Source organism: Ascidia mentula, chromosome 5 (assembly GCF_947561715.1).
Source record: "Ascidia mentula chromosome 5, kaAscMent1.1, whole genome shotgun sequence".
Taxonomy (NCBI): domain Eukaryota; kingdom Metazoa; phylum Chordata; class Ascidiacea; order Phlebobranchia; family Ascidiidae; genus Ascidia; species Ascidia mentula.
The window spans coordinates 7,950,186-7,961,621 of NC_138570.1; the positions used below are offsets into that span (position 1 = coordinate 7,950,186).

Sequence of the window (11,436 nt, forward strand, 5' to 3'; positions counted from 1 at the left end):
GTTAGTGGCGGCCGACGATACTTGTTTCAACATTGCGCCCGATCAGTTTTTCCAGCAGTTCACTGAGCACAAAACAAGTTGACAGTCTACCCTGACGCTTTCTGTGCGGCGAAGTCGCGAAACACACGTTGTGATGCGCGGTGTGTTTTTTTCGGAAAAGCTTATTTGCCCAAGGGCCTCATAATTTCGCGATAAGTTATAGCGACAAAAGTTGTTGCAGATATGTACTGCGATAAGACGTGGTCGGTATAAAGGACGTGCAAAAAGCATTTACCGTTGCCCTCGTCGCAGAAAAACAAATTGCACGTCTCATTGCGTTTTACCCCCTACTTGCATCGTTGACTGTGATCTTTAGATCGAGGACGATGACTTTGGCAGTTAAGGTAGCTGCGGGGAAATTTTCCTTGTGTCAGAACTAAATCCTATAATCACTTCCGACATAAAAAGCACTGTAATACGATTTAGAGCAAAATGCAGCGTGCGGTGTTTCGACTACGGGCACTTGCAGTATAATTTAAAACGATTTTGCCATGTGACCATTGGTGTCAACAACTGGTTGTTTACTACATTCATTGTAAAAATACAGCACATATAAATCCCATGAGGAGGGAACTGCCTTTTTCCAGTTGTATTAAATGATGGGCACCCAAGGTAAAAGTTTACATAACTGAAGAACGTAATCGTGTTACATTGATCATTAAGAACCGCATACTGTATTATGGATATGGTAGGCTACTAAATCTAGGCAAAATCTGCCTCACATTCTAGAGATTTTTGCATTATGATCTGGGGAAAGTTAAAATACGGAGCCTTCGTTGCAAACTGCAATTATCCTTCTTTTTATGCCTAGACCAGAATAATACATCAGCTTGCTGTCAGAATCTTTTCCGACTAAATTTTTGTCAGCTTTTTGTTTTTAAACCATGAGAAACTTCAATGTGTGCGTTATTTTGAAACCAGTTCGGCAATCGGACAGTTATTGTGTAAAACAGGCCTTACTGCCACAATTGGAGTCAATATAAAAGTTTAGAATATAAAACGCTGGAGTTAAAAATTTCACTTTTCTTTTGTCCACCGAACGTTCTTATTGTGCTTTATAGATCAGCTTTCTCGTTAGCTTTCAATAGTTATAACAGTTTCAATAGTTTTCATTAGTTTCACCTATGTTTGCAAAAAAATAAAATTTGAAAAAATTAATAGCAACCCAATGTCAACCAATGTAAATAATTCGTTTGCTGCAACGTTCACTTCAATATCGTTGAGTTCCAACGCACAGCATACATGTCAACACCGCATCCTGCATCACAAGATGAAAAAACTCGCGCTCACATAGTTCTCCTACGATAAAAGACAACAAAACGAGCACACATGCACCCGACCCAACAATTGTCCTTGCTCGTTTATTGCATCTAACGAAAGTAGGGAAACGAACACATGTGCTAAGGATTGTTAGTCATTTTTGTACAAAACCATACGTTGTCCGTGTTTCAGAAGATTGGGACCACTTAAAAGATTACTTTTCGGGCGGTAACGTTTTCAAATTGTCAAACACTCGAGGATGAGTGCAAAATATTTGGAGTTGATAACTTTGAAACTCGAGGATGAACTTAACAAGTGAGCAGTCGATTTCCCGGATTCTTTTTCCGGGGAGTCTTCGGTAAAAGTTTGTCCGAAGCGTTTTATCAAAACAAAAACGGCGTAAATTTCTATGTATGCCACATAGTAAGAACAAAAACGCAAAGTAAATCAACTTGTTCGCTTTTTGAAAGTTGTAAACAGAAACACGAACTGAAAAACTTCTGTGAGTTTGCTTATAAAAATGAAAAACTTTTGTTTGCTACACTATAAGGCCTAAGTGAGGCACACGCATTAAAACCAGCAAAAATATATAAGGTACTAAGCGGCAGGCGCACTTCGGTAAAAGGTTAAAATAATATTTAACAACCGTAAAATTGTCGTAAAGGCACGATAATAATAACAAATATACACATCACTGAGATCATACCGACCCATTGTACCATTTACTCAAAGGTATTGTTTGGCGCGAGCAAAAGCAAAAAGGAACTGAAAAAAAACAATGGCTTTACGATGTTCGAAAGACAAAGTATGGTGAATTTCCTTTCACTTGAGTATCTATTTAAAAATGTCATGTCATGCGAGGGCAAGCGATTAAAAAATATTCTAAATAGGTACACATGAGGCTCGGCAGTTCGTAACTTTTTTCAAACTTTTAACTCTTAGGGAAATTTATTGGAGGGCCGGCATTTGTTTTGCTTATACTGGGATTATATAATTTCTATCCAAAAAAGCATCAGCCCATCCAGCCACAAACAAAATAAAAAAGAGGTGGGCCACCTTCAAATAATGTACAAGCGCAAAATAGTGAAAAGTTGGTTCTGCATGATCAGGTGGGTAGAAGATTGCATAACGTCAAGCATATGCTTAATCAGTAGCATAGCTTTGTGTGTATAAAACCTCAACAACGGGGCGAAAAATATGAAATAGATAAATGCGCGTTGTATATGAAAGCAAATGAAGCTTGCAATTTGTTAACGACCGCGGTGCTACGTACAACAGTGATTCAAGCACCGCGTGGTTAAATAAAGTGCTGCAGAAAGGCATGCATTTGCAACTCTTGTACCATAACCACTAAGGATTGAAGCTACGTTGCAATTGAGTCCGACTCCCTGTAAATCCCATCGTCGCTTGCAAAAAAGTCCTCCAATTTCCACTGTAGTGTTTCGAAGGTCGGCCTTCGCTGTGGGTCGCGGTTCCAACATTCGAGCATTATGTCGTAGAGCGGTTCCGGACAGTCCTGAGGTTTTGGCATCCGGTATCCCATCTCCACTTGCTGCAGCACCTCCTTGTTGGTCATTGCTTTCAAACACAGGCGGTGAATATTATACACTAGGTCAACAGCCGATTCCCCAATATATAATATTTCTCCATGAATGGTTTTCCTCTGGTGAGAATGTGCATACGTATGCCTTAATGCATTTTATTTACTTTTTATATGTTCTTGTCATTACGTGTTCGTCTTGATTTTATCAAATCACCGGGCTGTCATATTTAATAACCACAGTAGGTTACAGTTAATATTGGACATATTGGATCTCGACCGCGCTATCCGGGCAACGCATAAATTAGTAGTAAAGAGCGAGGGCCTAAAACGGGAAGGTTTTTAACGCTACCGGTGAGGTTTGAACTCACGACCCTGGGCAATTACGGCCACTTGTCAGTTGACTACGTCACGGCCTTCACATGTTAGAGAGGGCATACGTGGAAAAAGTTACCATTGTGTACAAGCGCACAACTTCACTGGCAAACTTTAAGTTTAGCTGGTTTCCATTTGCAGTTAAACTCATCTTTACAGAAAGCTTGATCACCGTACTTGCCTCATAAAGCAAATTTACTCAAACACCTTATCTATTTGGGCAAACAAGCTGACCACAAAAACTTTAAAACAAGCGTAGTGAAGTTGCTTATATGGTCATGTTAAAAATGAAAGTAGTGCCAACATACCTGGATAGGGCATGCGACCTTTCCCCACAATCTCTGACAACAGAACGCCGAACGACCAAACATCAGACTTGATGGTGAAGCGTTGTAGTGTGGCTGCCTCAGGTGCTGTCCACTTGATGGGAAACTTTGCTCCTTCCCTCGTTTCGTAAATGTCGTTCTAAATATAGATTGATGTGTTTTGTTTGTTGTCTGACTTTCTGGTATATGCAACTAAACCAAATAGCAATGTGAGTACCTACAATTTTATCAGTGGGTGCTCTCGCAAAAAAAAACATACATTTTACTGGGTTAAATAAATAAAAACAAAAATACTGCAATTGAGACATATTAAACTAAAACAAAAAGAATCATAAACAAAACAACAGTTACTGTTGCAGTATGTACCTGTGTAACTCTGGCAAGTCCAAAATCAGCGACTTTACAAATATTGTTGATGCCAACTAATATGTTGCGGGCAGCCAAGTCGCGATGAATGTAGTTTGACTTCTCAAGATAAGCCATTCCTGCTGCGACTTGGGCTGCCATTTCAACAAGGGTTTGAATGTCCAAAACTTTGCCGGGACCTAAACCAATCAAAAAATACGTTGACTCATGTCACGCCTCGGGGCAACGATAATCCAATGTGACCAACGATATTCAAATAATTATGGTCACCAAACACCTAAACCTAAAGCCTATTACAGCTACATATTTCCTGTCAGTGCTGATGTGGTATTGTAATTGAAAACCAGCCAGAGACAGACACCAAAACAACAACATTTGTCATTTAAAAATGTTGACTAGTATATATATACTGAAACCAAAATATTATGTGCGAAGTTTAAAACTAGATGTTCATGAAGTGTGTATAAATGACTGCACTTTGAGCAATCCATATTGGCAAACATGTGAAACACCTGGGTTTACCACATCTATACCAAACAAGCACAAATATTTTCTAACTCACTGTCAACAAACAGAATTTATCATGGTGCCGGCACCTCGACAAACCACACACAAGTGTTAAACCAATAAGGACATACATAAAAAATGAATTTATCTTGCTAATAGGAAGCTTTACAAATGTTAACATACCATTTACATACAAAGTTTTACAAAAAGGGATTAGGAAAGGGCAACATGTCTCATGTTTCTACTGACAACAATTCCAGCAGAATGGATTGTGGTTGGAACGCAGAACACATTATTGAATGTCAAACGGGGAACACTGGCACACATACAGTATAAGTATATCAAATGTGAAGCTGAGCAAGTAACAGAAAAACAGATTTGTACCAAAATCACATATTTTTTTAGCAAATTTGGAAATTTTTCAACTGGTATGTTCCAGCAGGCCCATCGGCTTTGTTGAGAAACACAAATAATATAAATATTCAAATTAAATTGAAGTGCATTAACCTCATATCTATTAATAAAATCGCACTACAAGAAGTTTTTAAAAGGCTGGATTGCAGTCAAAAGACTTACAACTTACCCTGTAAATAGGTATTTAATGCTCCGTTGGGCATCAGTTCTGTTACAATGTACGCTGGTTCCGTTTTGGAGCAAACAGCATAAAGTTGGACAAGCTTGGGATGACGAAGAGTTTTCATGATCTGTGCTTCTCTCATAAACTCACTTTTATCCATTGATCCTGTAATAACAAACATGTCCCTCACAACAAAGCAAACAGATGGCATTGTTTGCTTACAACATTGGAGTTCAATGTTTTCAAGGAAGTAAATTATTTTCTTCAAATAGCATGACAACATGGTATGGTGGAACAACCAAAATTACCAAATACATAAAAAAAAATTACAGATCAAAAACAGGTGCAACCTGCTGTAGTAGTACTGATGATGAACCACATATAGGTTCGAAACGTTTATGAAAAATGATTAACAGCATCTTAGCTTTGGCTTTTTTATTCAAAGTTATTAACTCCACTTATTTTGCACCCAGGTGCAATGTGTTTAAAGCATTTGGTTAGTAAATTATTTTTCAAATGAGAACAAATGAACAACAGCCACTTGTTTCCTTCTTTGCTCAATAATGTAATAGTCAACCAGGAGTAATGGTAAATGAAATGAATAATACTTGCCAATTTTGAGTGTTTTAATTGCCACTGGTGTGGATTCATTCCATAAGCCCTCGAACACTTCACCAAACTGGCCTTCTCCAAGTTTCTTTTTTAGGGTCAACGATGATCTGTCAATCTCCCATTTGTCAGCTAAGTCATGTGATAAACCAGCAGTTTGTGGAACTTCAATCTGGGACAAAATAAATTACACTGTAGGAACATTGGCACCCCATGTCTGATTTATATGGGGCAAAACATTTCAAACAAGTTATCATAATCTTGCTAAGCAAACAAAAGACAAGCATAAAACAAGTGTGACACTTTTGGTAAGCAAGGTGATTATGCATGACCAACCAAGTGATTAACAAGTTCATGTTATACTACTGTTTAGTGTAAAAACCTGTACAATGTACAAAAATGTTAGTGGGGAACACATATAGTTCCTCCGACGAAAGACACTTTTACACAAATACACCAATCATGCAGGTTTTAAAAAAAATTAGCTGGGATACCTGCTTGCAGGGTGACACCAAACGAACACATAAGCCATCAGCAGAACGTTGGTAGTGCTCTATCAGTTGTGGCAAATCAGCTAACACTGCCCGCCTTGCAATGAAAAGCCCGCCAACATCTGCTTTCCGTATTCGGTAATGTTTGATTTCATGTGTGTCTTTAACTATGGAAAAAGTACACAGTCACTACTTTAGTTTGTGGAATTTGTAAACTCTGCAAGACAGAACACTTGTTTTCCACCAAGTTGTATTATAGTGTCAAACAAATGTGCTGTGTTCAAACCAGTACCGGATAAGGAATAATCTCCAGGTTTGCTTTCACTGTCCCGAACAAGAAAAGCTCCACGAGGGTTATGGGGCATTTGCAACAGTCTTTCTGCTTCTACACGCTTTGTCTGGCCAAAATACCACCTGCAAAACAAATTGCCAAACCAAATGACGACATCCACAATCACAATATAAAAACAACACGGGATAAATATCTCGGCTTACGGTCTTGAATCCAGTGTGTTGTATTTTGCAACAAAATTAGATGGAATGTATCCTTCATTTGGAAGTGCATTGCGGCTAATTAATCTGGCCCTCCACCAGTCCCCATCATTCCTGTCAAGAATCTCTAACTGGTCATCTGTAAAAACGTTGAAAAGGTAATGTAGGTAAATGTATGCCTGTTTGCAACTACCTTTCAGAAAACTTAAATCATCATGTGTACGAGCTTCATAATCATACAGCGCAATATAGACATTGTCATATGATTTCAAAACTGGCATGGGAGGTTTCCGATCTAAAAAACAATACTGAGTTATGTGTGAGGTAGTAAGAAATCTAATGTGCATAAAAAAGTGTTTTATCAGCACAATATATATAAAAGGCAACACATAACAGTATATTTACGAGATGTATATTTACATGTCAGATTAATGTCGGAAAATTCTTGCTGATTTTCCTCTCCACCAAACCCAAAACACCTTCTTAGTCTGGACCACACTGTGCCCATGGTTTCTAAGTTGTGTTTATTTTACTACAAAGTTACTATTAATGAAGACATTTCCATATACTATTGCCAGATTGGAAAATATGTCGTGCGCGGAGGATTTATCCTCCGCGCAGAATTTTCAAAATCGGTCAAAAATCCGCGCAATTTTCGTGATTTTACTAGCAATCCGCGCAAAAATTATTAATCCGCGCACAAATCGCTCCAAGTCTTGCAACACTGATGACTTTTCCCCAAGACCCCAACTGTTCTGTGCCAATGTTCGGTTTGAAGGCTCTTTGGATATGCTTTACTGACCTGAGCGTTGATTTTTTTCTCTCCTTCTCTCGAAAATCACGAACAACGAAAAAAGGACAAGGTCGAGCGGGGTGAATGCAGTATTTGCCATCTGTATTTTATAATGGCGAAATTACGCACATTCGTCAAATTTGGAAATCCATTTGATCTTTTTTTGGAAAAACATGCGTTTTTGAATTCTTGGGCCGAGTTTTCTGCGCGCATATATAGGAGGTTAAAGTCAACCTTACTTGATGTAGTTTGGGGATTAGCCTATGTTTCAAACTCACTTTGCCGTAATGTTTGATCACATTAAGACGGAAGATTGCGACCCAAGCTAAGAGCCATTTTCTAAAATTGATGTTTCTACAACTCGGTTTCTTGAGTTTTCCTTCTTTTCTAAAACGTTCACCTTAAGTTTCTTTCGATGATGGAAGATCGTTTAATGCTGCCTTATTTAACGAAAGAAAGTTTATCCGCGCCATATAGGTACATCGACCCGGAGCTATACGCGAAAATTGGTCAGGAATTTTGCTTGGTTTTTCATATTATGTATGCAAAAACAGGCACTGCATGAAGCAGTTGCCGAGTCATTCTACGAGTAATGGAAAAACAAGAAACGGATGGGCAACAAAGTTTTGAAGTTCTCAAAAACAGAACAATCGTTGATTGGTCTATGCCCCATGCAATCCAGTGTGACGAGGCGTTATACGAGATGGCCAAACTTTATGTTAAAGGCAGCAAGAAACATGGGATGGCACTCATCCCCGTATCGAAAGGTCGTCGGAGTAAACATAGGCATGGCGCTGCTTCTAAAGTGGTTACACGACAAAAAAATTAGGAACCAAAGTTTCCCTTTCTTAAATTTTCGTGATGGCAACTGGCAAGTTACAAATCAAGCGTAAATAAAGTTAAAACGTTTTGAAACACTTGTTTTTGCTTCACAGTTGTTTGTGGCAAATGGTTTTGTTACGTTATATGCGTTGTAGCTCCGTGCCAGAAAGAAGAACACCAATTAAACATTAATAAGTTCCTGGAGAAAAAAAAGTTATGACCACGGGATTCCAACCCGCAACCCTCCAACTAGTTTTCGCCACCCGTGGCAACTACGCCAAGTCATTGTAGCTGACAGCCGCTTAAAAAGCGCATATAATCATCTGTGAAAAGTGCAATTTTATTCAAGTAAACGCTATTAACATTAAAGTATTATGAATCGGTTCTTAAAAATACATTATTCCAATATTTTTTGCCAAAGGGAAAATAGGCTTGTTACTAAAGGCACAGTGTACTAAACAACAACAAAATCTACTACAATCCGCGCAAAAAAATCGCTAGTCCGCGCACAATCCGCGCAATCACCACCGACAGAAAAAAATCCTCCGCGCAGTTTGCAAACTTTCCAATCTGGTACTATTGGCCCATTATCTGCAAATAACAAATATCAGCTAATAATTTAGATGTCAATACAATTTTAAGCAGCCAGTCCAAGCAGCAAAAGCTATTTTCGAGCAAATAAATCGTTAGTTGCAACAATTCGTTCTACCACCTGGCAAATTTTGTTTATTTCTGATACTATGCTGTAGGTTATCTGCTATTTTAAACACAATTCAGGTCTCATAATAAAAAAAAATATCAGCGATTGCGACATTTTTAATAAAAATAATATGATTTAACGTAGGCCTATGTTTTTCAAACAAATATCACTGCCAGTGTAAAATCGTCACATTCCCATAATTTTCTGAAAATAATTGCCATGTTTGCTTTTCTCGACAGGGCCGACTCGGTTCAAGAACTTTGAATGTTTTTTATTCACAAAATTATATAACGAAGTGTTAATTTTCAATGAGACACGTAAGTTTTTGTTTGTTTGATGCATTAACAAAATCCCGGACGTTACAATTATAACAAATTTATCAATAACAACAAAACATATGTTCCAGATGACTAAGCAGAGCCGACTCAGAGATATGCTTCATTGACTTTGGATTATGGTTGTGCTTGTTTTTTTTGATTTTGTGTTTGGATTTAATTAGTAACTGTTTTTGCAATTATGATAACGAATATGTTATATTTTGTGGTTTTGCTTCGACTTTTTTGTAAATTTTCTGCAAATGTGTGTTTCAGTGTTTTCTCTTTTCCACTCTGTGCCATCAGATCAGAATATTTCTAGCCAATAGTAGGCCTATACTTTTTTAAAAAATCTTTTTAAAAGTTTTTTAATGTAAAACGCAGGAATGTATAATGTTGGACAATTAAAAATGTCCTCTAGGCATGCCATCGACAACATTGTGGTCTCTTTTTCTGGTTTGGATAGAGAAAGTCAAGATTTACTACTCAAACAATTGTTGTTAAAATGCAAGCCAAGGCAACTTCAAATGCTTTACAGCGACACTCGTCAGTTACTGGCAGTCGATTTTGTTCCTTTTTTGCCTCGTGAGCTGGTAGATAGAATATTTTCCTATCTAACTCCACAAGAATTATCACGTGCATCATGTTGTAATCTTCTTTGGAGAGAAAGGGCCAACTCAGATAATTTGTGGAAGGCACTTTGCAAAAAGCGACAGTGGCTTCACTTTGGTGAAGATCCTGCTCATTGCCAAGACCTATTTGCCTCCACACCGGCCAGTCTTGCCCCACATACAAACCTAACGTCTCCAACCTTCCAGCCAGTGCAGTGTTCTTGCAAGGACTTTCCACCAATGTGCAAGTGGAAAGACATTTATGTGCGAGCTACTCACCTACACAAAAACTGGGCCACTGGTCGATACATTGTCTTGCCTCCAATGCGTGGACACAAGGATAGGATCAACTGTATTGATTGTGCGGGAAATATTCTTGCCACAGGCAGCGAAGATAAACTTGCTGTTTTATGGGATATTCACACAGGAGAAGTATTACATATGTTCAATCAGCATGCCGATGGTGTAACTTGTCTCAAGCTAAAAAACAACCTGTTGTTAACTGGATGCAGTGATGGAATAATACGGATATTCAATGTCAGCACTGGAAAGTGTCTTGGTCATCTGTTTGTGGAATCTGAGCCCAGGTCTTCAGTTCGTTGTTTGGATTTTGACGGTAAGCGAGCTGTAGCTGGGTATGACAACAGAACAGTTAAAATATGGAATGTGATGAATGGCAAATGTCTCTATGTTCTGCTAGGCCACCTGGAAGAGTTAGTCAGCTTGTATTGCTTCCAGAAGTATGCAGTCACATCTGCTTGGGACTCGACAATACGTGTATGGGATACAGAAACAGGAACTTGCATGCATGTACTGTTAGGGCATACTGAAGTAGTGCATTGCTGCAAGATGAATGAGCGATATGTTGTCAGTGGTGGTGGTGACAAAGTGGTCAAAATTTGGCCCATGGATAGAGGAGAGTGTTCACACACCCTTGTTGGCCACACTGATGATGTATATTGCATTGACTTTAGTGATGAATATGTTACTTCTGGCTCTGCAGACAGCACCGTCCGCGTGTGGAACTGGTTAGGTGTGATGGTTCATGTTTTGCGTGAGCACATTGGGGTTGTTCGTTGCATGAAGTTACGCCAAGACATGCTAGTAACCAGTGGTGACCAGAAAAAAATAGTGGTTTGGGATGTGGTGAAGGGGCAGCTACTGAATGTGGTGCATCGAAACCCTACCTTGGTTCATACTATGTTGGTTAATGACACAAAGATCATAGCAGCTTCACCAGAAGCTCCTGGAACTGTGACTGTTTTAAGTTTTTGGTAGCAAGACCAAAAGAAGTTGCAACATAGTTAAGAGTGATTTGCTCTGAAAAATATATTCATAAGTTTTGTGTTCTGCACCCAACAACTGTGCCATTAGCACTTTTCTGGTGCTGACCTTTTAATGTAAAAGTCTCAAAAACAAATTTGATTTGATCTTGACATTTTGTACCCTTGTCAAGTTATGAGTGTTGCAGTTTGCACCATTGTGTCCATATGTTCCCTGACAGACCATTCGTTTCATGTTTGTCCTTCTGACCTTTTGCTCTTTTTATCGCCAGTTTTGACATTTTTGTGTATTGCTGGCAATGTGTTCACTGTGCTAGGATTGTGTTTTCCA

General features: G+C 38.7%; 2 protein-coding genes across 2 annotated transcripts; one reads left to right on the forward strand and one right to left on the reverse strand.

The window, feature by feature from the left end:
• Window positions 1–1,394: 1,394 nt before the first annotated feature.
• On the reverse strand, window positions 1,395–7,365 carry LOC145902238 (tyrosine-protein kinase Src42A-like). Its single transcript, XM_082990123.1, has 10 exons — window positions 7,003–7,365; window positions 6,776–6,877; window positions 6,586–6,721; window positions 6,383–6,504; window positions 6,094–6,257; window positions 5,603–5,771; window positions 4,997–5,155; window positions 3,907–4,085; window positions 3,523–3,679; window positions 1,395–2,877 (listed from the first exon to the last, which is right to left on the reverse strand). Exons 1-10 carry the CDS (start codon window positions 7,088–7,090, stop codon window positions 2,663–2,665), a joined length of 1,491 nt encoding a protein of 496 aa, XP_082846249.1. The 5' UTR covers window positions 7,091–7,365; the 3' UTR covers window positions 1,395–2,662.
• Window positions 7,366–9,600: 2,235 nt separating this feature from the next.
• Window positions 9,601–11,435, forward strand: LOC145902239 (uncharacterized). Its single transcript, XM_082990124.1, has one exon. It carries the CDS (start codon window positions 9,622–9,624, stop codon window positions 11,098–11,100), a length of 1,479 nt encoding a protein of 492 aa, XP_082846250.1. The 5' UTR covers window positions 9,601–9,621; the 3' UTR covers window positions 11,101–11,435.
• Window position 11,436: the final 1 nt, after the last annotated feature.

Coding starts and splice junctions, on each gene's coding strand:
- LOC145902238 (XM_082990123.1), bottom strand. CDS start 7,090: ATGGGCACAGTGTGGTCCAGACTAAGAAGGTGTTTTGGGTTTGGTGGA. Junction 6,722..6,775: donor TGATTTAAGTTTTCTGAAAG/GTAGTTGCAAAC, acceptor ACGTTTTTACAG/ATGACCAGTTAGAGATTCTT. Junction 5,156..5,602: donor AATTAAAACACTCAAAATTG/GCAAGTATTATT, acceptor TTGTTATTACAG/GATCAATGGATAAAAGTGAG.
- LOC145902239 (XM_082990124.1), top strand. CDS start 9,622: ATGTCCTCTAGGCATGCCATCGACAACATTGTGGTCTCTTTTTCTGGT.